The sequence below is a fragment of the Myotis yumanensis genome, unplaced genomic scaffold (genome assembly GCF_028538775.1).
Source record: "Myotis yumanensis isolate MYYU_CA2020_CCGP unplaced genomic scaffold, mMyoYum1.0.hap1 SCAF_13, whole genome shotgun sequence".
NCBI classification, from domain to species: Eukaryota; Metazoa; Chordata; class Mammalia; order Chiroptera; family Vespertilionidae; genus Myotis; species Myotis yumanensis.
In genome coordinates this window covers 56,501,626-56,528,297 of record NW_027223764.1, presented here as the reverse complement: position 1 = coordinate 56,528,297, position 26,672 = coordinate 56,501,626, and the positions used below count along the sequence as shown (strand labels likewise).

Genomic DNA, 26,672 nt, shown 5'->3' with positions numbered 1-26,672 from the left:
ACAATAAAATAAATAAACTGAAAATAGCCCTAGCCGGTTTGGCTCAGTGAATAGAGCATTGACCTGCAGACTAAAGGGTCCCAGGTTTGATTCCAGTCAAGGGCACATGCCTGGGTTTCAGGCTTGATCCGCAGTGGGGGGCATGCAGGAGGCAGCTGATCAATGATTCTCTCTCATCACTGATGGTTCTCTCTTCTCTCCCTTTCCCTTCCTCTCTGAAATCAATAAAAATATATTAAAAATAAATAAATAAAAATAAAAAATAAACTGAAAATATATAAAAGGGAAAAAACAAATGAATAAAATAGGAAATAAGAAAGGGAATATAATGTAAATAAAGAAAAATTTTGAAGTTAAAAAACTACTTTGCTCAACTTATTGCAAAAAATTGGAAATATGGGATAAAATGGGTAATGTCCCAGAAAAATATAAATTAGAAGCATTAAACTCTAACAAATATGAATGTACTAATTATCATCAACAAAATAAAAGAAAGTGAAAAAAGGAAGAGAGCATAAAGGAGGGAAAAGGAGAAAGAAAAAATATTGTCAAAACTCTCTCTCACAAACAGGTAGTTTTATATGAGAATTTCTAAGAAAAAACTTTCTTTAAGGAACAGATAATTCCAATATAATTAAAATTATCCAGTGCATAAAAAAATAAAAAAATTCATATTTTAGAACAATCTCATTTATTAATATAAATTTTAAATCAAATTTACTCAGTGAGAATGAAGAAGTATATTAAAAGTTAGATAATCATGTTAAGTTGATTTTCTTTCAGGAATGCAAAATCTATTACCATGATTTACAATAGTAATAGATGAAAAACCATTTTGTTATCTTTATAGATAGTGGAAATTCATCTAATAAAATTTAATAACCTTTTTAAAAATGAATTTTGAATAAAATAGGCATAAATATGCATATATTTACCATGTTTAAGGAACATCATTGAAATAAATATTTGGTGATCTAATTCGAATGATTTTACAAGTATAAACTGCAATCATTAAAATACTGTGGTGCTGGCAAATGAATAGACAAATGGAACTGATGAGAAAATCCAGAAGTTAACCCAAATATTATGTTTCAATAAATGGTGGCAGGATACTTGGGTAGCCATTTGAAAAATATATTATACCCCTGTATCAGTCTTTATACCAGAGAAGTTCCAGATGAGTTTAACATTTTAATGTGGAAAATAAACTCACAAAAGTGCTAGAAGAATGTGTGAAAACATTAAAAATAATTTCAGCATGTGAAGTGTATTTCAAAGTATGATACAAAATTTGGAAGCGATAGAGAAAAGATAAGGACATTTCCATGCTATATATGGCAACATAGTCTCTAAATAAAGTCAAAGGACAATTGAAAAAATGAGGAAAATATTTGTAACTCATATCAAAGGGCTTTACAATTCAACAAAGAAAAAATAACGGGCAGGACCAGAGAGCTCACAGGGGAGGAGACACAAATGACGGACAGCAAAGGGAGAGCCAGCCTTCCTCCTAACAAGAGAATTGGGGCTTACTATCACACTTTTACCCCAGTTTTTGTCCTTCAGGAGAACACACTGATGGTTGCCTGAGGGAGGGTGGGAGATGGTGAACCAGCTGAAGGGAAATAGGAAGCACAACTTCCAGTTATAAAACAAGCAAGTCACGGGATGTAACACAGCACGGAGAACACGGTGATGACATCCCAATGGCTCTGCACCATGACAGATGGGCACTGGACTTATCGCGGGATCACATCATCAGGAATACAAACGTCGGACCACTAGCTGTACACATGAAACTAATAAAACATTGTGTGTTATCTATACTTGAATAAATTTTAAAGAAAGATTGCCACAAGAAATAGAAGGAAATAGGTCCTCTTGTACATCGTTGGTGAGGGTGTTTACTGGGGCAGCAAAAACCTGGAAACAGTTAAATGAGCATCAACAGAGACTGGTGTATTCTACATGGAGCATATACCACAGTCTCTCCAAGGAATGATGGCGCTATATGTATACCACATGCTTTACTGCCATTTGTGTAAATGTGTGTGTGAGTAAATAGACGTGCATATACTTATACTAGAGGCCTGGTGCACGACTTTCGTGCACTGGGGGTGGCAGGTTTCTCAACCCGGCCTGTGCCCTCTACCAGTCCAGGACCCCTCGGGGGATGTCCAACTGCTGGTTTAGTGGGCTCACAGTGAGCCTAAGCTGGCAGTTGGACATCCCCTGAGGGGTCCTTAGCGCTGCTGCTGAGGCAGGAGAAGCTCCCGCCACCGCTACTGCGCTCAACAACTGTGAGCCCAGCTTCTGGCTGAGCGGTGCTCCCCCTGTGGGAGCGCACTGACCACCAAAGGGCAGCTCCTGCGTTGAGCATCTGCCCCCTGGTGGTCAGTGTGCATCATAGTGACTGGTGATTCTGCTGTTTGGTTGATTTGCATATTAGGGTTTTATTATATAAGATGCTTAGAAAACCCTCAGAACCTGCTGGAAACATCAGGACCTGGTGCCGTCGACCCCTCTGGCCAGGGAGGCTCCCTCCATCACATACTTTGTGGTAGGCACATGCATATAAACAATGTGCTAAATAATTCTAATTCATAATTAGAAAAATAAAAGGCATTGGCTAATTTACAGTCATAAAAGACACCTGATTTCCCATACGCAGCCACGTTGCTGCGTTTTGTTCTTTAGGCTTTCGTTGTGCTGTTGTTTTGTTTTGATTTCTGCTCTTTTGTGCTTATATCTTAGTTATCTCACAAAAATTCAGAGCAAATGAACCATTCTTTTAAGTTTCTTAAAAGCACGCCCAAAGTAGAAAGCCCCTTTTCTTTTGAGTGAAACATCATAACAGGGACAGGGAGCGGGAGAGAATATGGCAGAACTTGTAGCCGCCCCGTCGGGGCCGACTGCCAAGCCGCCTCCACAGACTGGCCACACTGACATTTCCAAGTTGAGGGCATTTACAGGGATGAGAGCCCCCTGCTTATCTTCTGACACCCAAACTCTACATCGCTTCTGTCATCATGTCTCACCAGCCAACAAAAAGCCCGTCCCGTCCTGCCGATGGTTTAATTGCATTTCCCATTATGGTTCCATTTAGAAGTGCCATGTGTCCTCAGATAAGCACTCAAAACCCAACTCATGTAAATTTTAGAGCCAGGATTTATGAAATCATATTGTCCAGGTGTTTTATTGCATTACCGTAAAATCGCATTGTTTTCTAGTGTAGATTATCTGTTTATTCTTAAGTTATCCCATTACGTTTGGATATGAAAAATAACACTAGCTCTCTCAATGCAGGTCGCCAGGCTGGCGTGGCTGGTGTGTTGTATTCATACATTTTCATGATGTTCCTATAGTAAACATAATCTAATAAAGCCAAAGCACACTAAATAAATAATTGCATCTAGAAAAGCAATAAAAACAAATAAAATTAGTACTTTCATAAGTGGAAAGGTACTTCAATTACCGCTACAAGCACCAACCCCCGCCCCCGTAGCGTGTCGAATCATTTCCCTTATGCATATTTCTAGGATATAATAATTTGATTGAAGATATGAGGCAGCGCACAGGAGCCTCCAAATTGTAAAGTGTATAGTTTCCAACAGAAGATGCATGATGTCAGTCCTTGGCACCCTTCAAGAACCTCTTGCGTTTCTGGCATGCACTCTTGGCTGGCACAATCAACCATGTGCTAATTACATTGCCCAGCGTGCCTCACTGGAAATAAACTCCCAAAGGCCGGGGAGAGGGGGCCAGTGGGTCACCATGCTACCTTCCTTTGCACCCAGGGTTTAGTGGAGGGTCAGGTGCATTGAGACGTAGCTCAGAGAAAAGGCTCAGCCTATCAGCAGGACTGGGGAGGACGCTAGGGCTGGCGATAAACCCAGGCGCAGGCGCAGATGTAAGGTACAGTAGCTGCATGGGCGGACCAGGGGGAGGACCTGCCGCAGAGCCCTGCTGGTACGCCAGTGACAACCGCAACCGTGGCAATGCGAGCCGGTCCTGGGTTTAAGCTAAAGAGTCTCTCCTAGTGCCTGAGGCAAGGGGTCTCAGAAGATGAATCAAGACGTTCCCTGACATCCGCTGGCCCTAGAACAACTCCCTCTGAGCCTCCTCCGCTCGGGGGTGCAGAAGTACAGTGTACGGGCCGTTGGCATGCAGGCTACAAACTGAAATGCTCTTCAACTGGCTCTAGGTCCTGAGACACCAAGGAAAGTGCTGGAAGCAGGGTTTCCAGGCCTCAGGCCTGAGCCTGACACTCGTGCCCAATGTTGCCATCTTTACTGGCCGGGGAGGCTCAGACAGCTGATGTGGACCAACTGCTGGACACCCAGGTGGGGTCCCTTAGAAAAAGCCTAGAACTTTCTGAGCCTGTGAGAAGCGGGGTCGTTTCCTCTTTCCCAGGACTGTGTGGCTTTACTCTTTTTCTTTTTACCAGCCAGAGACTCCTGGTCGGCTTCCCTTTCTGTCCCTCCAATAGAGGCCCAGTATTTGTGTTCCACTGCCTGGTATCTTGTATGTTCTAAACCCCACTGTTTAATGTATCTTTAACCCCACTTTTCACACATTTCCTCCAGGCCAGGGAGAACCTGCTCCTAAGTCTGCAGGGGGATTCCATGAGCAAGAGGGGATGCGGTTCAGATATAGACGCCTGGCGAAGCATCAAAGGAGGGCAGGAGAAAAGAAAGGTCTTCGACCTCTCAGTTCCGTGGAAGTGTCCACCAAGAGGAGGTGAGCAGAGAGGCCCCGAGGCGTCGACCTGTCGCTGACCACAGAGCGCAGGTACAAGAGGAACTTGGACCTCGATGCAAATGTCAACTGGGTGACGTTGGACCAGTACCATCACAGGCCTTCAGAGATGCACCTTGTTGATGTAAGTGAGGATTTAAATGAGATGATGGATGCAATGCTGACCTTAGAGAAGATGTTGAATAAATGTTTTGGAGTCATCACCTTCTCACTAGAGAATCGGTTAAAATATTATCCATTTGTCTGTGTTCTGAATTATTTATGAGTTACAAAGAGCTACCTAAACTAAATAGCCCTGGATACATTTTGACAGATAAGAAAGAGATTCTAGAAAATTAGCTGTATGGGCTGAATTGTGTTCCTGCAAAATTCATATGAGGAAACCCTAACCCCCGGCACCTCGGAATATGACTGCATCTGGAGACGGGGTTTAAGTAGGTAATTAGGTAAAGGGCGGTCATTGGAGTGGGCCCTAATCTAACATGACTGATGCCCGTGTAAGAAAAGGACATGAGGACACAGAGACATATAGCAGGAAGACCACGTGACGACACAGGAGAGGGCAGCCATCCACATGCCACGGAGAAGGATCAGAAAATAACCCTCTAACCCCCGGGTCTCAGATGCCTGGCCCCCAGGACCCTGAGGAGTGAATTTCTGTCACTTCAGCTGCCCAGTCGATGGTACTTTGCTGTGGAGCCTGAGCAAACTGACGCATTAGAGAGAAGGGAAGGAGAGGGCATAGCCTCTGTCCAGGAGGGGAGAGGACTCCCTGCTCAGGGTGGGCATACAGCCCTCAGCTCATCTGGTGTGGACAGCAGAGGAGGGGGACTGCTGCATTCACCCCATGTTCACTGGGGAGCAAGACCAGAGAGGTCCTGGAGCCCTCGCAGGTAGAACCCCCAGCCCACAGCTCCCACCCTCGCTGCGCTGCCCCCACGGCGGGGCTTGGAGCTGGGCACCCGGCCCTAAGACTGCACTTCTACTTGCGGTGCCTCCCGCTACGTCTTCCAGTGGCACAAAGGGGACTTTTCACAAATTTTCAATTTAATTTCCTTAAACGACATGCAGTGAACGTGTTTTTAGGTGGACAGTGTCTGCACTTTAATACACGTACAGATGAGTGCCATCTCCGTGACAGGGCACACGGCAGTTCCGTCACCCCCACGCCACCCCTGTGGTCACGTCTTCCCTCAGCTCTGCCCCGGGACCCCCATCTGTTTCCTGTCACTGCGGTCTTGTCTCTTAGAGGATGTCATGTGAAAGGACTCATACCGTGTGTAACCTTTTGAGATTGGCTTTTTTCTCTCAGTATAATTCCCTCAATTCATCCAAAGTGTTGCATATATTCACGGTCTCTTCCTTTTGATTGTTAGGAGGACTCTGTGGTGTGCCATGCACTGCAGTCTGCTTATCCATTCACATGCTGAAGGCATTTGGCTGTTTCAAGTTTTTGGCAGTTGTGAACAGAGTTGCTATAAATATTCACGTGTAGGTTTTCGAAAGGCGTTTTTACTGCTCAGAGTAAACACCATAGTGGGTTTGCTGGGTGAGGTGAACAGTATATGCTTAACTCTACAAGAGCCTGCCAAAGCGCTTGTCCAGGAATGTGCCATTCTCCCCTCCTGCCAGCAGGCCTGAGAGTTTCATTTGCTCTATTACTTGTGCACACGTGGTGTGTAGTATTTCTTCTTTGGCTATTCTAGTAGGTTCTAGTGGTCTTTCCTTAAGACCTCGCTGATCCCAGATGTGCACTCCAGTGCTCACTGACACCACCACATTCGGTCCCCCCCCAAGCACAGCATCCCCTCAGAAGGATCAGGAATATGATCACAGAGTCCTTTCTAACTCAGTGAGGCCTCCGGCCTCTTCACAAGTGTCAGGGTCTGGAAGGCATGTCTCCCATCTCCCGTCACCTGCCCTGGGTGCTGAGGGAGGCAGCAGCAGATGGAAGCCTGCAAGCTGGGCCTCCGCCTCTACTGTGAGCTCTTTCCCCAGTTCTAGGGAATGGGAAGGGCGTCTACAGGGAGAACTGACTTCATGGGACTAAAAGTAGGAAGTCAACTCAAAGATTCAGGAGCCGTGCACCTCCGGAAGCGTCCAGTCTTCAAGCCCCTCATTGTTAATTTTGAGTATTTCATTTTGTAGATGTGTTTCCAGGATTCAAGCCAAAGATTAACATTCCGACCAGGAGAGATTTCAAATTCTGTGCAGACTCCAGCAAAACCACCCTTTTTCATAGGGATCACAGTTGACTGCGCAGGTGGAATTAAGTTGCAGAAATAAAAGAAAAATGCAATTGCAGCCCCAGCAAGTTCTCCGATGTCAGAAGCTCAGTGGGTAACACCATTATCACAGCTCAGATCAATACCCAGGACATGGACGCTTATGCTGACAGCACCTTGCAGTTAAAAACGTGATTGCAGTTCTCCTGGAGCTGCACTATCAGGAATCCATTTACCCAGGAGAGAATTACATAGTACCCAGCAGACTTCCTCTCCCCTCAAAGATAAGTGCTCATTCTTTATTCAGCAGAGTAGTACCTGGTAAAAACAACGTTCCTCATCACGCGAGGACACGGAGAGTCTGGCACTGAGGGGCTGTGTCCTCAGTGAGGCTCCGTTTGATGAAGGGCCCTCGCTGGGTCCCCTCAGGAGGGAGAGGTTGCTGTGGTCCCTAGCGGTCCTGTTGGAATCAGCGTGTCTTGGATATGAACTTGACTTGATTTTGAGTTCCACAGGCCTGCCGACTGGCGTATTTATTTATGTTTAAACATATTATGAAGAGAAGAGGTTGAGTTCCCTGAGATGCAAGTTAAATGAAAGTAAATCAAAATGAACAAAAGAGACATCCTTCCCAGACAGAGAGGTTAAATAATGGCACAAAGGACACGATCAGAAGTGGCTTGGGAGGTGGCAGCGTGGTGGTTGAGAATCGGAACTCAGCAAATGTTAACTAATCTCCACTCTCTCATTCGGCCCTCACACCGGCCTTGTGGGGCGGGCCCAGGGGTCATGTCCACTTCACAGATGAGCCAACAGGCTTGAGAGGGCAGGTAACTGTCCTGGCCAGGGTGGCTCAGTTGGTTTGAGCATCATCCTGTGCACCAGAAGGTTGTGGGGTCGATTCCTGGTCAGGGCACACGCAGTGGGCAACCAATAAATGTCTCTCTCTCTCTCTCTCTCTCTCTCTCTCTCTCTCTCTTTCTCTCTCTGCTTCCCTGCTTTCTCCCTCTTTAAAATCAATAAAAAGTAAAATGAAATCAGGTTAAAGGCAGGTGACCTGCTCAAGGTCATGCAGCTGTTGCTGGCTGGAGTCTGGATTCTTACACGTGACCAAGGCTCTTTGTGAAGGTCTGGACCCAGGCGAGCCAGCCAGGCAGACACAATCCCCGAGATCCCAGTGGGGAAATGGCGACCTTCCAAAGACAACGGGAAAGCTTTATTGGCACAAATCCTAAACGTGGGAAAGTGGGTTTTCAGAATGGGCCTGCACTGCTCTGTGGGCGGCGTGAGCATCAGCTCAGGGGGCTGAGAGGGAAGGGAGCTGACCCACTCCAGCAGAGGCCGGAGCCCCGCGTGGTGTCGGGGGCAGAGGGCCGGGGCTGCAGCACTGAAGACCCTCTGAGGGCAGGTGCACGGAGGCGCTGACGGAGCAGACAGTGGGGAGCAGGAAAGACATCCACGGAAATGCCTGCAGGTGACCCCTAGCTTCCCGCCAGGTGCTTCACCTCCGAGGAAGGAACAGGTGCCTCTGAGCAGTGCGGCTGATAGGGGTGCAGCTCCGTTTGGCAAGGCCGGGGGTGAGGTGCCCACCGACTCCTGATTAGAGGTGCCCGCTGGCCAGGCGGAAGCACGAAGCTGAGAAGTGTTGATGGCATAACGGAGACGTTCTGTGAGGTGACCACGGAGCCACACGCCAGGTCCACGCGTGCGTCTCTTCCAGGGGAGTTCCGTGCTCCACGTGGACCTCTGGCTCCAGCAGCGTAACTGATCCCAGATGCTCACTCAGAGCCGAGGGCTGGGACCGCTGCCCCCCAAGCCCAGCACCAGTGATGACTGCGGCCCAGACTTCCCTTAACAATCCGAGCCAGGGACCAGGACCCTCGGTCACTGCCCATGAAGACACAGGTGCCCTCAGAGAACCACATGCGGCCTCCCACTGCTGCCTCAGAGATCTGTACCTGAGTCCACAACTGGGCTCTATCTGCAGACTCCTACATGCACCCAGCCTTCACAGGGCTACCCAGCGATTAATGGCCAATAAGTAACCGTGTTCTCTGGGACTTGCATAGACTAGAAGGATGTGGCGCTCAGAGAGGTCCCGGATGGAGATGAAGATTTCAAAGTCCTACCCAGGCTTGTCGGCACCTGAGGCTGGACCAAGTCACTTGGAAATCTTGAGCAGAGCAAATTCACAGCACGCTCTTGAGTCTGGAGAAGTCACAGGCTGCTTAGCAAAGGGTATTCCCAGAATGAATTTGGCAGGACAGACAGTCACATGCCCCTGGCTTGGTGCCCAGAGGTGACCGAGGGACCAGGCCCAGAAAGGCCCGAGGCTGTGCAAGTCATTAGAGAGATGAATGTCTCTAGATGTAAGCCATGCGTGTTTGGGAAGCGAAAATGTTATTATAGATGATGCTCTCGGGAGGGTCCCGATACATGAGACCTGCAGTGGCGCGGGGACCGCTTCGTGATCGAACACAGTCACACTCTCGTTCTCTCCCCCGGGAGCGGAGATGGATGCTGCCCAGCTGCCTTCCTGAAGCACTTTTCCTGGCAGTGCTGCTGGCGAGATGCTTGGGCTCAGGGAAGAGCCTGTCTGGGCATCTACTCTGTGTCGGCGTCCACTGAGACTCTCCGACCTTGCACACTCGATCTCCCGGCCGCCTGCAGCTGAGACGCTCTCGGATCCATCGGACTGTGCCAGGGGCCGTCTAGGGCAGTGGTCGGCAAACTGTGGCTCGTGAGCCACATGCGGCTCTTTGGCCTCTTGAGTGTGGCTCTTCCTAAGCCTTAGGAGTACCCTAATTAAGTTAATAACAATGTCCCTACCTATATAGTTTAAGTTTAAAAAAATTGGCTCTCAAAAGAAATTTCAATCGTTGTACTGTTGATATTTGGCTCTGTTGACTAATGTGTTTGCCGACCACTGCTCTAGGGTACCACAGAGCATGTGTACGCTGTGTGACCCTGGGCAAATTACTTAGCCTTTCTGTTCATCCATTCCCACATCTGTAAAGTTAGATTTAAAACAGTACCTATCTCTTTAATTTTGAGGATTAAATGCATTGATAAATGTAATATAATTAGAAAATTACCTGGTAAGTAAGTTGTTACATAAGTATTGAATTATTATTACTATGATAATTATTATAAAGTAAATGTCATTTTAATAATTGGTCTCTTTGAAATATTTAGAGGCAGAGAGAAGACAGAGATCATTTGGAAAATATCACGTAACAGACGGATTGGCCTCGGGCCGGTGCCAAAAAGTCCCTTGACATATTTTTCAATAATAGGAAAGATAATCCTAAACAGACAGGCCACACCATGCTGCTCACGGCTCTACGCAAATCCTCCAGTGGTTTCCCATCGCACTTAGAATGAACCCCAGGGTCCCGATAGGACCCGACCTGTCGCGATCTTGCACGGCCCTCCTCCGGCCTGGCCCACCACACCTCCGCTTGCTCACCAGAGTTGCAGCCATCGGGTCGCCCTTGGACACACCAGGGCAGCACTCCTGGTTCAGGGCCCACCTCAAGGTGTTTGCCAGGCTGTGCTCTCTGCCTGGAATGTTCTTCCCCGAATAGCGGAGTGGCTTGCTGCTGTGAATAACCAATCGGGCCTCTGCTCCAAGGATACCCCTCCCCATAAGCACTGTCCCTCTGCGGCCCCCTTACTCCCTCCCCTCCATTACCGCGCAGAGCATGTATCCCCTTAGCATTATAACATCTGTCCGCTTGGCTACCGCCTGCCTTCTCCCGCCAGAATGTAATTGTAGCCCCTAATATTCACTCAGTGCACGGACAGCTCTATGCAGAAAGTACTCTTGCCATGTCACATACACATGTGGAAGCGCAGGCACAGAAAGAACATGCCTGTGGCCAACAGCGGGGACATGGCCGTGCGGTGCTGCAGAGGGGCTGGCTGCCGCACAGGCAGGGGCTGGGCCACTGCTCACGGCCTCAGCCAGCGGGCCTGGGACTTGCTGAGGAACTGGCTCTCCAAGAAAATGGCTGTAACTTGCAGCGTTTGGCGATTCCACGTGGAAATCCCCCCACAATGGCAGGTTTCAGGATGCCAAATAGACTTGCCCTCTCCTGGATAGGAGTGGGCTGGAGCACGCTGCTGATATCACCTAGTTCCTAGGGAGATACGCTCAGTGCCACCTGGCATGTAGGAAACTGCAGGTTTAAATGAGGCATGCGGCCCACCGGCTGCAAGTTTGACATGGTTGGAGGGCTTTCCTGAGCATTTTTGCTGAGAGACAGCAGAGCCCAGAGCCCAGTGGGGAAGAACAGGGACCGAAAGCCAGGTGTCTGGCCAGACCAGCTCTGGCACTTCCTGCTGCAGCAGCTTGTGCTGTATTTACCTCTTTGTGCCTCCCCGGCTTCATTTATGAGACGGAGATAATAACAATGCTTAGGGCTGTCCCGATGTCAGCACTGGGGTCGTGCCTGCATTGGGAGGTAGCATCATCACCATCATCACCACCTTCATCACCGTCATCGCCACCATTGCAATCACCATCTATCGTCATCACCACCTTCATCAGCATCATCACCATCACTACCACTTGCATTATGTCATGGACACAAAGTACAGGGCATAAACCAAGCATTAAGATGAGATATAAACAGCAGTAGATATGTGAGCTCATTCGTTGAGTTCATATGTAATGTGGGCAATGGGTGCATACGAGTGAATTCATAGTTTGTATTCATATCTCTATGCATGCGCTAATCAGAAATCCACTAGGCTGCTGCCTTTGGGACATCCCACGTGCTTGTTGAGTTCATAAATTCAGCTTCAGAAAGTTATAATAATAAGGTAAAATTGAATCAGCCAGAGAAACAAAGCCCCTTAAAGGTATTGCTAGCTTGTCCTGAACTCAGAATCTCACAGAGATTTCCTTCCTGATATAAGTGCCGCGCTGGATGCAACACATACAATGGTAATGTTTTCCTCTTTTTCTGAAATGGCACTTCATTTCTGGTATTCTCAATCTGAGATTGAAAAAGTCTTTTAATAACCACTCTGAAGTGCTCTGCATTCAAAACCGAGGTTTTAAATGAAATAAGTTTTTTTAAATATCAAATCTGAGCACAAATGATATTGTTCCATGAGATTACAAAAATAAAATAGAGTGGAAAAGTTAAGAAACAATTTCCCAGTAGGGCAATGCCTGCGGCAATGAGATGCCCAATAAAGGCAGCAAATCCGCTGAGCAGAGAGGGAAGCAAGCTAGCGCTCTGCAGGGACGCTGCCTGCAGACACTCGGCCGTCCCAGGCTGGCACCCTGGGCCCCAGGGAGGCCTCGTGGCCAGGCGGGGAGGCCACACAGCCAAGTGGGGAGGCCTGCGTGGCCAAGTGGGGAGGCCTGTGCGTCCTGGTGGGAAGACCACGACAGCCAGGTGGGGAGGCCTGAGTGGCCAGGTGGGGGCGCTCATGGGCTAGGTCTGCTGGACCTTGGGCCAGGTTCACCTCTCTGCCACCCATTCACCTTCACCAGGCACTGCCAGGCCCATGCTCCTGTCCCCACGGCACTGTGCACACTGCCTGTCGGGGGCGCTCAGTAAACGCCTGGAGACTGAATGGGCGGCTGGCGGCACAGTGGCCGGTGTGAGTCAGTGATGCAGTACGGGGACACACGGCCTAGGCGGTCAGCCCAGAGTCACCCCCTCCTAGCACAAAGCCACCCAGCAGGCGGTTCCTCGCGGCACTTCTGGGGGAGGGTCCTTGTGGTCTCTGGGAGGGGTCCTAAGGACTGCCTGGAAGTAACAGCGCCATGGCCTGCCCTTAATAAAAGCAGAGCCTCCACCAGCCTCCACTGGCCTCCGAGTGGCTGAGGAGCCTCCCGCCTGGTGGCTGCCTGTGGATGGGGTGGGGGGCAGGGTTTGGAGTAATCTTGTGCTGCCAGGACATGCCAGCCTAGGTCAGGGCCAACAGCCCCTCATAGACGCTCCCACTTCCACTTCGGGAGGCCTGGTCCCTTCTCCCTGACGGTCGCGTCCCACTCATGGGAGAGCCCCGTCTCTCTCCGACTGCAAGAAACCCAGGAAACCCATGACTTGCGTTTCCCCGCGCTCCTCCCTCCAGTCCACACGCATAGGGCCCGTGACGCCGCGGCGTGCGGGCGCCGAGGGAGCGCGAGTGCGCATCTCTGTGAAACGGCACCAGCGCGGCACAGCGAAGCTCTGGGTTTCTCCCAAGGCTTTTACTCGGGGTAATATATTGTACATGCGGTTGTGGGTTTCTTCCTTTTTAATTTTAAAGCAAGATTATGCACATATTTTATGCAGGTTAATATATCCTTTTCATGCACATCTATCTGAAACCAGTTCTATCGAGCAAATGAGCGACAACAAGAGGGATCCTCGGGCTTATTACAAACATCCCTCACGAACCTGAGGCGCGTGTCCTCGGGAACCATGTTGCTGGGATTTGGGTTATTACTGAAATCCTCCCAGAATCTCACGGTGCCGAGTGTGCCCCAAAGCCTTCTCTCTCCCGCTCAGAGCAGCTCTGGTCCTGGCCGTGTGTTCTGGGCCGTGAGAACCGGGCCGGCGAAGGGGCTTCTTCCTGACTCGGCCGGCGCTGCGCAGGGCACTGGTCTCAGCCCGCTGACCACCGGTGGGAGGCAGGGTCTCAGGCAGGTTCCCTCTCCAGGATCATGAAGTGCGCGCTCCTGTTCTGTCCACCCGCCCGCCCTGGTCTTGCAGCGGGTTTGCTGCAGACTTTAAACCCGACAGACAAGCAGGTCAGATTCCACCTGCACAAGGCCCTGGGTCACCGGGCGGGGCTGTCCCCAGCTGAAGGGGGGACAGACTCTCCAGAAAGGTCCTCAGGAATGATGAGTCACAGTGCCCTTTCGAAGCAGATCCTCGGGTTTACATTTCTTTGTCGATTAAATAAGAAAAGCCCACAGTTCCTCGCGGCTGAACTCCCTTCCAACGGGGTCAGCAGGTCCCCCTGGAGGCAGCCGCAGCGACTGTCCTGCTGGCAGGGACCCGGCAGAGGGTGCAACCCAGAGCCGCCCGTGTCTGCTCTTGGATGTTCCTCGCATTTACCGGGGGTCGTTCTGTTGATGCCGATGTGAGATCAGCAGCTCTAGGGCGGGGCCTACAACGTCTGGGTGACACCCAGGCTGCCGGCCCACGGACCCCGCAGGGAGCAGTGAAGAGTCAGAGCTCCGGCCTCAGACACCTGCCCGCAATCATTTGTCCGTTTCACGCACACGCTGCGAATCCCAGGTTCTCTACTGGGGACACAGGAATGAGGAAGACAGGTTCTTGGTGACTTTAAAATTAGCGCTAGTGAAAACGTAACACGTGCATCAAAGGACATAATCAAGAGAGGGAAAAGCACCGGACATAATGGGTGGAAATACTCGCAAATTATGTATCTGATAAGAGATAAATATCCAAAAAGATTATATATATATATATATAGAGAGAGAGAGAGAGAGAGAGAGAGAGAGAACTCCTACAATTCAACAACAGAAAGAGCACCGCTGATCATCAAGGAAACAACAATCAAAACCACAGCGAGATGCCATCTCACAGCCGTCCACGTGGCTGTTATCAAAAAGCCAAGTGCTAAGTGTTGGAGAGGACGTAGGGAAGTCAGAACCCTGATGCTCGACATTCCCTGGTGGGAATGTGAACTCGTGCAGCTGCTATGGAAAACTGCCATTTCATTCCCTCAGAACATTAGAAATAGAACTACCATGTGATTTTCCTTCAGCAATTTCACTCCTAGGTACACATACAAAAGGATGGAAAGCAGGGACTCAAAGAGGCTTGCACATCCGTATTCACCGCAGCATTATTCCCGTAGCAAGCCGAGCGCCCAGGGACGATGCAGGGTAGGCAGGATGTGGCGTGGACACACAGCGCAGTATCACTCTGCTTTGGAAAGAAGGGAAATGCGGACACATGCTGCAACATGGATGATCCTTGACGACATTATGCCAAGGGAAATAAGCCAGTCACGGACAAACACTGAGTGAGGCCACCCGCGTGGGATACCCAGAGGGTGGGTCAGAGAGAAGAAGGTGGGAGGGTGGTTTGCAGGGCTGTGGAGGGGAGAGAGTGTTTGGTGAGCACGGAGTGGCATGATGAAAGATTTCTGGGGATTGTTGGCTCAACAACGTGAATGTGCTTAACACTACTGAGATGTTCACTTACAACAGGTAGTAAATCTTAGGTTACGTGTATGTCAGCACAGTTAAAGAACAGGTCCGTGTCTGTACTTAGGTGTGGACAGTGCACCTGACCTTCACAGTGTGAGAAGGGTAGGGGTCACATGGTTCCCACGGGGGAGAAAGTCAGGTCGGGCCGGTGAACAGGTCGGGCCGGTGAACACTTCAAGGTGGAGGAGGAAGCGCTGAAGCACAGGTGAGGCCAGGGCTGCGGGCCCAGGAGAGGCCCTGGCAGCAGGTGGACAGGGAGGTGGTGAGCGTGTGAGCCAGTTGGGCAGCGACAGGAGGAAAGGGTCGAGCCTGGGCACCCCAAAACGTAACAGGGAGGCTGGGTCCCAGGGAACGGGGCTGAGGGAGGGGGCAGCTAGACCTGGACAGGACAGCCGCTCCCCAGGGCAGGGCTGCGGGTGCAGCAGGCGGGGAAGGCGAGGCGGGCGGGTGTGCCAGGGCAAGTGTGGGGATGTGTGCAGCTTCCAGGGGGTGTCCCACGGTCAGTCAGGAAAACCAGTTTGGGAGTGGCTTGAAGACCCCGGTTGGAGAGAAAATGGGCTGCACAGGTTGCTGCTCTCAGGCAATGTGTTCAAGGAGAAAGGAGCCCCGGGCCGGCCAGCATTGGGAGGTGGGGAAGCGCAGCGGCCTGCCCGCCTGGGAGTGGCTGGAGGAGAGCAGGTAGCTGGGCAATGGCAGGTGAGCCCTGTTGCCTCCAGGGACAGCGCATAGGTGCATCCAGGAAGCAGAAGGAACAGATTAACTGAGACGTGTCACGAAGGGTGGTGATGGGAAGGGCCCTGGCCCACACGGGTATTAATTCTGAGGTCCGGGTGAACCTAGATTTGTGGAAAAGGGGACTGAAGGGGCAGGAGGCCTCAAAAAGAAGGTGCTGAGTGAACACATCTTGCAGGGGAGTTGCCAGCTCTGTGGGTGGGAGGACAGAGGCCGTGGGGCCACTGGGAAGAGGACCTAGATTGGCGGGGTGCCAGGCAGAGCAGGAGACAGGTGGGCAGGCCTGTGAGCCCCTGCCTTCACAGCAAGCCACGCCCCATCCTGGAAGGGAAGGAGCCGCGAGAGTGTCCTAAGGGGAATGACATGGACAGCGCTGGGACGGAGGCAAGCCCCTAGGCAGCCACGTGGGGAGGGATGAGACCGGATGCAGGAGGCCCCTGGGCAGCGTGTGGGACCATAGCCCAGACGTTCCCGACTTTCTGTCTCGTCTCTGCTCACAGCAATCACCTTCTCCGGGAGCAGGAGGACGCCCTCCCCGAACCCAAGGCTGCAGATGCCAGGACGCCCTCCTCCCACCCAGGGCTGCAGATGCCAGGACGCCCTCCCTGCACCCAGGGCTGCAGATGCCAGGACGCCCTCCCCGCACCCAGGGCTGCAGATGCCAGGACGCCCTCCCTGCACCCAGGGCTGCGGGAGCCAGCACGCCAGAGTGGGCAGGGCCACCTCGCGACGAGGGTGGGCTCCGACCAAGGGCAGAGGAGGGCAGGAAAGTGCCTTTAGCCCAGAGGGTGACATCTCTTCCCTTTCCGTCAGCTTTGGTGTCCTTGGCTGCTGGAGGCTGGAGGGCTGGAGCTGAGGTCTGCCTCCCCTTCTGCACTGCTTCCTCTCCCCTCGGGTCTCTCCCCACCCCTCCGCGCCCCTTCTAACCCCCTCTGCAGCCCAGCGATGTGAATGAAGCAGGGCCCGCCTTTCTCACTCTCCCAGACCAGGAGGCAGGGACAGCCTTTCCTGACAGTGGGAATCGGTGGGAATCAGCACCAAGGGTGCTGGGAGCTCTACTGTGGGGACACCCCACCAAGGGAAGGAAAGGGGTCCCCAGGAGGCTTCCAGGGGTCTTTGAAGTGCCCCTCCCCACCCCGATTAAAGGGACAATACACGTTTGAATTTTGTGGAAGTGCTCTGGCCCCCAGAGGATGAAGAACGAGGACACTGGAATGAGACTCCCTGTGTGCACAGGCCAGGCAAGCTGAGTGCGTCAGACCCCCTGACCGGCAGAAAGCCTGCGCGGCCATGGGCCTCAGCACCTGCTGGCCGGCTGTGAGGGCAGCTGCTTGTGTTTGGCTGTTTTGCTACAAATGTGGAGGGCAGTCTCCATACCTTGGTTATAAAATGTTTAAATGCTTCTCTTGCCTCTTTTTTCTTCTTTCCTCTCATTTTTTTTAACTTCCAGCCACTGTCAGTCTCTGGCACATACACTCCTCACCAGCACCACGCTGCCTCGGACCTCATGAAGTGCTGCCACTTGCTAGCGCTTTGCGGGTGACACACAGGGCCCAGCTCCTCGAGTTTACCTGGACACGGGGGTCCACCAAGAGCTGACGTGCACACTTGAGATGAGAAATGAGGCCATCAAGGCCCTGGCAGAGGAACTGGCACACAGTAGGTGCTCAGTAAACGGAGGTTCTCCCTTCCAGTCAATGGTCCATGGAGGCAGTGGACAGGTTGAGCCTGTCACCATCACACCAGGCAAAAGGGCTGTTGGGCCCAGAGGCCTGGCCGCCCCAGGAAGCACTGCTTCACGGAGATGGTGGAAAAATGAAAAATTACAGAATTAAACGCCTAAACGGGCACAAAGGCCCCCGAAAATACGCCTCCAAGCTATTTTCTAAATTGCCCACCAAAGCCTGCGTGAGTCAAGCAACTATTGACTAAGTCTCGGCGGCCATCAAGACTTATTGATCTGAGAGGTAAATATTGACCAGCGTGAGCCAGGGTTGATGCTGCCTCCTGGGAAAATAAATCTCAGTTTAACTAAAACCTCAGGCGAGGCCTGGACTGCTGCTCAGACCGAGGCCCGGCTCCGGCCAGCGCCTTCCCTGATTGTGCTTTGTAGTAACTGCAAACTAGTTCCCAAACTCACTCGTTTCTTGTTGGTAGAGAAAATGTTAAGTCTTTTCCTATCTGAAATGATCAGGGGACAGTTTGGAATTTAAAACACTATTATTGGGAGCACGTCCATAAAACAGAGAATCTTTCTGAAAAGCAACAGAACTGCCCAGGACTTAGTTCCCGTGAAAAATCTCCAGCGCAAACAAACACGCACACAGTCAACAAGGAAACCTGTGGTCAGGACCAGCGCCATCTCTGAAAATGCTGTGGAGGCCGCTGTTTCCAAGCGGCCAGAACTGCCAAGGCAGCATCTCGTGCCCCACAGGCCGGGGTGCAGCTGGTTTTTATTTAACGGATCGATGATCGGTGGGGACCACCTGGCGGTGGACGACAGAAAGGGATCCATCCAAGCCTGATGGCTCCGCAAAAGGCGGTCCACGGGTGGCACTGTGGCCACCGAGAAGGAGTCCCGCCCTGTGAGTCGTAGGAACTCACTTTTCCTAAACAGTGTGTCCTCACACGCAGAGCTAGGCGGGAGCAGGGCTTACTGTGAGGGTCAAATACGATGTCGTGCAAAGAGCACTCTTTTGGACAGACCCCCGGGTACGGCGACAGAACGGCAATAAGTAGCTGCTGCTGTTATTACCGTGGGGAAGGGGGGATAGAAACAGCGGGTCCTTAAGCTACTCAGGGAGGATGGAAGGTGGAGACATTTACAAGGCGCAGTCACTCTTGAGGCTGTTGATAAATATCCGAATTAAGAATGAAAGATCTGAAAGGTACACGCATGCCCACACTGACCTGCAGTGGCTGCGCAGTGAGAGGCGAGTGAGCTCAGCCTGTCCATCTCGGGGAGACTGAGTCTCAGGTGGGATGCGGGGTGCTCACAGGCAGGGGAGCTGGCACAGGGAAAGGTGTCCTTGTGTTCAGCTCGCCCCCCGAAGGCTGACTGCGGGAGCGAGATCTGCTGGAACCGGGGAGAACGCTGCCACTGCACTCAGGGATGAGTGTGGCCAACAGAGCGGAACCGCTGAAGAATTTTTGATGTGAACCAAATGGAATCACACTGTCTGAGCCCACAATGCACTGTGGGCCAAAAGGCTGCCTTTGGAAAACAGGTGAGCCAGCTTCTCCAACAGAAGCGGGGGGGGGGGGGCGGGACCTGGGCACAGAGAGGCAAGGGTCGGGCAAGGCTGAGCCACCGAGGACATCAGCCGGGTATAGAGACCCAGACTCCACTCAGAGGCAAACCCTCCAAGGAGCTGGTTCACACTTTACGTTCTGGTTCAGAAGGACCCAGGTTCAAGTCTGCCTGCCGCCCTCAGCTGCTGACCTTCCGTAAGGCCGCCTCTCACTGTCCCCACGTGCAAAAGCAGACGGCAGGACCGACTGCGCAGAGCTGGTGTCGGCATCACTGACACTCCCATCTGCTGGGCACTGCACTGGGCGTGGGCACGCAGCCCCGGCCGCAGGCATGCTCCCTGCCTTCACAGACTTTGCATTCTGGTAGGAAAGAGAGGCAGTGAACAAGTAAAAATGTAAGTTTGTGAGAGCACCTCTGCCGGGGAGCCGTCAGTGGCGGCGTGTTTTACGCAAGATCTCCAAAAGCTTCTGCACTGGGGTGCGTGTGCATAGAGACCCCAGGGGGTGAGTGATAAGCCACAGGCGGAGGGCAGGAAGGAAGAGCGGACAGCGGCTGCAAAGGCCCTTGCAGACCTTTTGGGTTGTTTAAGGACTAGCAGGGAGGCCAGGGTGGCCGGAGGGGGAGGGGAAGGGAGTGGTAGTAAAAATTATGTCTGAGAGGTAATGGGATCTAGACCGCGTAGGGCCGTGCTGTCCGACGCGGCAGCCGCCAGCCACATGTGGCTCCTCAGCACCTGGAACGTGGCTCCGCCCTGAGTGCAGCACGTGGAACACACGCACTGGGTTCTGAACATTTAGTTGAACAAAGCATGTAAGTGTTTCATTAATAATTTTATATTGATTATATGTTTGAGTGATAATATTTTTGAGGTAATGGGTTAAATAAGCCATATTATTAAAATTGGTTTCATCTGTTTCTTTTCACATCATTACTCTCGCCACTAGAACATGTGAATTACATACGTGGCTTACATGACACAGGGGTTGTAGGTCACGGTAAGAGCTGGGCGTTTATCTTGAACAATATGTGATGTGAACAGGGATGCACATAACACACCCAGCATGTTTCCCAGAACATAGTGGGAAAGTTTACGGACTAGATTTCCCTCAAGACAAATTGCTCAAATGTAAAGGCAAAGGAAGAGGAGGGGGAAGACACTGAACTCCAGGAAGAGTAAAAGCTAAGTTGAAACAGTTGATTACAATGTAGTGCTAAGACCAATGAAACTAGCAAAGATTATTGAAATATAAAACAAAGTAAAATAAAAAAGAATCTGACAAACAGATACAACTGGATCGTTCCTAAATTCCAAAGGGATCAGAGAAAAACAGGCATAAAAAATGCAAGTATTTCATGTCAGTCATCCTGGGGGAGTGAACTGCTTCATGCTTTTCACCTGACGCCAATGAGGTGAACTCATTTTCACGAGCTTATTGGTATTTGTACCTCTGCTGTATGACGTGCACGTTTCAGACTCCCCCTGTGTTTTGTGACACTGTCACTTCTTCTTGCTTCATAGGTGTCCTGTACTCTGTGGTAGACAGTCCTTTGTCAGACGTACGGAGGACAGGATCCGCCCACCCAATCTCTGGCCTGTCTTTTCATTCTTGTATTCACAGCTTTAATCAGAATAGACCTTCTAAATTCCAACATAATCCAAATGTTTCAATCTTTTCTTTTATGTCTTGTTTAAAAAACCTTTGCCTACCCCGACGTTCGGGAGATATGCTGTCTTTAGGAAGCTTTATTTTTCCTTCAGTCTCTGCTCCTTCTCTAGACTTGTGTGTGGTGTGAGGTAGGGGCTCTGAATCTCCGTGGTTTACTAGTAGATGGTCCAAGAGGCCCATTATCTCACACTGAAAAGATAACCCTCCTCACCACACTGTGATGCCACTTCTGTAATAAATCAAGTGAGGACAAACATGTAGATCGGTTTGAGTTCTTGATTCTGTTCCTTTGGTCTATTTGTCTACCTTTGTGCTATCACCACACTAAATTACTGTGCTTTAATGTAAATCTTTGGAGTTGGTATTTAACTTCTCCACTTTGTCCTTTTCCTTCAAGAATAGCTTGGCCCTTGGCAGGACATACACGTTTTAGAATAGCTTTGCCAGCTTTTCTCCCTCTCTCTCCTGCACAACCGATGAACAATAATAAGCAACAGTATGATTAGAAACGAAGACCATAAAATACCCAAGCACCACACTGACATAAATTAGTGAATAAATAGATGAGGGAAGGGGTCCATCTGTTCCTTACGAAAGAATTTAAAATAGTAAATGTGGACCGATTGAGGAAAATAGCAAATCACCATTAACACACCATAGCAACATCCACTGATGAATGCTAAAGGTAGTGGGCCAAGTTTAAGGGGCAACAGAATATCTGCATAGCCTTGATGAATCTCCCTAAAATATTTATTTATTTTACATTTTTATTGATTGATTGATTTTAGACAGAGAGAAAAAGAGAGAGAGAGACATAGATTTGTTGTTCCACTTATTTGTGCATTCATTGGTTGCTTCTTGTATGTGCCCTGACAAGGGTCTGAACCCACAACCTCGGCGCATCAGGACCTCAACTACCCAGACAGGACAAAATATTAATTGCTGTGATGGTTTTGACAGGTCTACAAATTCTTTGCTGCTGCTCCCTTCAGAAGACTGAGCTGAACTTCCCTCCCTTGAGTGTGAACTGGACCGAGAGTGGATTCTAATGAATAGACTACGGAACAGGAAAAACAGTAACTTCACACTGAGGAGGCCTGCAGACAACACCGTAAGCGGGTGACAAAGAGTCATTCGCACCCCCATGCGTGAGATGCAGTGACATCATGCTCCTCTGTGCTGTTCTACAACCCATTCCGATCATCAAGGAACTCAGAGAAACACCCACCAGGGGACATTCTAAGCATTAACTGGCTACTGCTCTTCAGGACAGGGCAGGGCAGGGACTCCTGACAAAGGCGAAGAAGCCTGGCGACTGGGTGAGGTGCCTCTCCGGGCAGCTCCTGGGAGACAGCGATGAGGGACCTGCTGGCCCCAGTCAGGTCTGAGGTGTCTGACGGCGATGAGCTGGGGGAGCGCTTAGCGTTGAGGACGCCCTGCGGCTGTGGAGGGCGCTCCCACAGGAGAGCGGGGCTGGGGGTCGGACGCTGCACTAGATCACCTCCTCTGTCACCTAAAATTATTTCAAAATATAAGCTACACCATCTTTTAAGGTTCTTCACTGTGGTTACAGGTACATTTATACAAGCAGGTCCACTTCCTATTTATATATTCCTGAGGGTGACTTTTCTCTTCTCTCTGAGAAAAGCAGCACTTGTACTAAGAACGGCACTTGGATTGCAGAGAAGCCGAGAGGGGACTAGGCAGGTAGGAGAGCTGCTCCAGGGCTGGTGAGCAGGCTGAGCGCCCCCGCCCGGGCACAGCACCAGGACTTACCGCAGGCTTCGGGTCAACAAGGGACCACTGGACCTGAAGTGTGTGCAAGGCGTGGGGACAAGGACCAGCATTGATTGACTCACCAGGGCGTCTCTCCTTTGTGGCTTCAGCAGCTTCAGCTTGTGGGGCGTGGCGGCTGTGGGAGCTGTGGGAGTGAGGCAGCGGTTCAGCTGTGGTTCCTCCCGGGCTCTCCTCACCCACACACCGTGAGCATCACCGACGTACTCTGTGGACTCTCCTGGACTCCTCCCACGCCCATGGAGAACTCCGGGTTGGGATCGGGGTACCCGAGGGTGGCCCTTCTAGGCTTTGGACATGTCAGTCTCTCCCCTCAGCCGGTTCCATAAAACACTGCCCGCTCCAGAGAGGTCGGGTGTACAGGTGAGAAAGAGGAGGGGCAGGCACAGGCGGCGCTGGTACCTGCCCCGCGGTCCCAGCTGCACATTGAGGCTGACAGCAGCGACCTCTGACCCTCACAGCAGCTCTCATTGGTCACCAGGGAGAGTGGAAACTGAGAAAGAAACTGAGGCCTTCCCCAAGGTCATGTAGCTAGTTTATGGATGATTTGAGACTTGAACTTGGCCTTGAAAGTCAGACACACCTCACTTCAAAGCCAGGCTCCACTACTTGGCTCTCTGGGCTCACTTCCACTTTTCTTCAGGGAGGGCGCTCTCTACGCTGACTGAATGGGACATCACAGCAGCTCACTGTTTGGCCACGGCAGGGCTCTCTGCCCCCTTCCCCCCATATCCTCACTCGCTATGCCTCACAGGTGCCATGCCCTTCCGCCTCTCCGCTTCCCCGTGACTGCTCAGCCCCAGCCCAGGGCTCCACCTGTCCCTAGGGAACACCCTGGGAGCCCCAGCTGAGGGACAAAATGTTTCTTGCCTCGTTATTAAATTGTTCACCTGGGCAATCCTAGTACTTCCAACTATATTTCCAATTCTTTGAAGTATGAACTTCTCTTGAATTGGCCACAGTTTTTTCTCTCCTCCAGAAATACCCATCCTCCTCATTTATGCTCCTCTAAGTCACAACTAGAATCAAAGAATAACCTACCTTTTATTTTCAGAACAAATCCAAAGAAAGTTATATACCTGGCTTACCTCTTTAGAACAATCAAAGGGCCTCTTTCCCTTAATGAACCCCCTCCTTCCCCTCCCCTCTATGTGCAGAGCATGCTGGTAGTTGAAAGTGAAATCCACTGTGGAATCCATCTGTGGCTGTTAACCTCCCCCTCCCAGCTAAAGCCATGCTGGCCCAATGGACTCTCCCCACCCACCTCAGGGATGGGGCTCGGTTGTGACCAGAATCTCGGTGGGGTTCTCTGGACCGTAAGATCACAGATGTCATGTTCTCTACCGTCTCCTCTCCCCTTCCTGCTCCCACGTCACAGCCGGGCCCACTGCTGGACCAGCCCCGGTGCCTTCTGGTGGGAGGCACACCGGCTTCCTACCTTTGGCAGGCACTTCGGGAGGAACGTCAGCCTTCTCCTTCCGCCTCTTTCCTTTCTTGGGCTGCAAGGGGGCCAAGCTGGTCATGCTGGTGACAGTCTCCCCTGAGCTGCAGGAGAAAAGGGTCCTGGTGAAGGCAAAGGCAGCTTGTTCCAGGGAAAAGGGAGGGAAGCAAAAGTGCCCAAGGTTCCCTGTGTTCTTTGTACCCCATGGATCTCACACTGAACTGGGATCGGTGCTCTTTGCTCATCTCCAGAGATGTCTGGAGGTCGGCACTGAGATGGGATGAGATGAGCTAGTTAGTGACAATGTGTTGTTCAAAGTTCAAAAGTCCCTGGAGACATCAGGGCCAGCTGTTTACACTGCCTAGGGATGTATAGCTGGATGGTTTACACCCGGTTCCACGGGCTGCACAGTCTGGCTTGGCTACATCACCAGTAGGGTGTGAAGATACCACTGGAACTTATGCTTGAGTTCTCCTGAAGCCAGGACGCCCTGCACATAGCTGTGTGGTTCACAAACTCAAACCCCAGCAGCTCCTGTGCCAGTGAGCAGGACCTTGGGAGTGGCCCTGGGAGTCCCGAGGGTCCATCGCTGTCCATGTTCGCTCTGCTGCCACCACCCTACCTTCAGGAGGCTACGTGAGGTCACCCCGCGTGCTGTCTTCAATGACGGCGCGTCAGCTCCTTTCCAGGGTCCCCCAAAGTGACGGGGCTGATGAGCTACTGACATCGTCACTCAGGGAAAGGCACTTAGCACCCGTCATCTCGGTTTTCTTACTGGTAATGTAAGGAAACCGAGATTACGCAGTAAGAAAGCCAAGATGACAGATGCTAAGTGACTTTCCCTGAGTGATGATGTTAGTAAGCAGGCAACCAAGAGCTGCGAACAGACCGTCCTGACGTGAAATCTGTTCCTGATGCTGCAGGTGGGGTGGGTCCACATGCTTTCTGCAATGGCCGTCAGTCTTATTTCAAATGCATCCTATTGGCTCTAGCAACCCAGAGGGCAGCCCCTTATAGAAGCTCTGTCTTTGGTCGCATTGCCCAGCCAGGGAGGCACAGTCACTACGACAGGCTCTCTTCCTAATAAAGAACTTCTAGAAATCCGTAAGAATATGGCCACCTGCTAATAATCAAAATGAAGGTGGTAAATAGCTTCATAGGTAAGAGGAAAGGCTCTTACATGAAAACAAGCTAAAACTCATGGAAGGGCCTGGCTGCGTGGCTCAGTGGTGAGCACCGGCCTATGGACCAGAACGTCACCATTCCGTTCCTGGTCAGGGCACATGCCCCGGTTGTGGGCTCTACCCCAGTGTGGGTGTGCAAGAGGCAGCTGGTCAATGATTCTCTCACATCACTGATGTTTCTATCTCTCTCCCTTCCTCTCTGAAATCAATAAAAATATATTTTTAAAAAATAAAAATAAAACTCATGAAAGGAACCCAAATTAAAACATAGTGCACTTCCTTGCTCCACATATCAGAAGAACAATCATCAAATTTAAGGCAAAGCAGTTTCTGGCAAGGGTATAGGAGTCAGGTGCTCAGAAGTACAGCTGGTGCGAGTGTAAACCCTTCCTGGTGGGAAACACTTAGAAGTCAGAATAACATGGACTATCAGGTTTACAGAGGCTTCTACTTTTCTTTTCTTTTTAAGTATATGTACTTTTTTTTTATTTCAGAGAAGAAGAAAGATGGAGAGATGGGAACATCAATGATGAGAGAGAATCGTTGATTGGCTGCCTCCTGCACACCCCAACTGGGGATCAAGCCCACAACCTGGGCATGTGCTCGGGACCCTTCAGTCTGCAGGCCGACGCTCTACCTGCTGAGCCAAACCAGCTAGGGCAAGGCTTCTACTTTTTGACCTGGAAATTTCACCTCCAGGAATTTATTCTGTGGCTATTCTTGCACATGTATGAAAATGTATGTATGAGGCATTATTACAGTCCTGTTGGTAACAGCAACAGACTGAAAACAATCCACTGTCCCTCAGCAGGGGATTGGCTGAGGAATGTGGGGACTCCACAAACCCACACCTGGAGTCCTCTGTGGCTGTAAGAAGGAATGAAGACGCCATTGTGCACTGATAAGAAAAGATACAATGCTAAGTGAAAAAATCTAGGTGCTGGAAAATGTGTAAAATGTGATACTTTTTGAATAAAAATAGGGGACAATAAGAATATCTGTATTTCCATATGCATACATAAAGACACTCTGCAAGTATTCATATGGTTTCTTAGAATGGGGTGCTGAGGAATAAACAGAAGCAGGATAGGGAGAGGAATCACTATATATATACATATGCTAGAGGCCTGATGCATGAAATTCATGCAAGGGGTTCGGCCCTCACAGCCACAGTTTCATCTGGAAGGATGTCCAGTCTAATTAGCATATTGTGCTTTTATTATTATAGACTAGAGGCTCGGTGCATGAAATTCATGCATGGAGGAGGGGGTTCCCTCAGCCCAGCCTGCACCCTCTCGCAATCCAAGACCCCTCGGGGGATGTCTGACTGCCGAATCCCTGTGGGATTGGACCTAAACTGGCAGTCGGACATCCCTCTCACAATCTGGGACTGCTGGCTCCTAACCACTTGTCTGCCTGCCTGCCTG

At 50.7% G+C, this 26,672-nt stretch overlaps 1 protein-coding gene across 1 annotated transcript in view; it reads right to left on the bottom strand.

Moving 5' to 3' along the window:
• Nucleotides 1-26,672, bottom strand: part of VSTM4 (V-set and transmembrane domain containing 4) — a 100,299-nt gene that overhangs the window by 1,358 nt on the left and 72,269 nt on the right. The window contains exons 6-7 of the mRNA XM_070431978.1: nt 24,059-24,165; nt 22,686-22,747 (exon numbers count right to left, since the gene is read on the bottom strand). Of these exons, the coding sequence (XP_070288079.1) occupies nt 22,686-22,747; nt 24,059-24,165 (169 nt within the window). The remainder of the gene's footprint in view (nt 1-22,685; nt 22,748-24,058; nt 24,166-26,672) is intronic.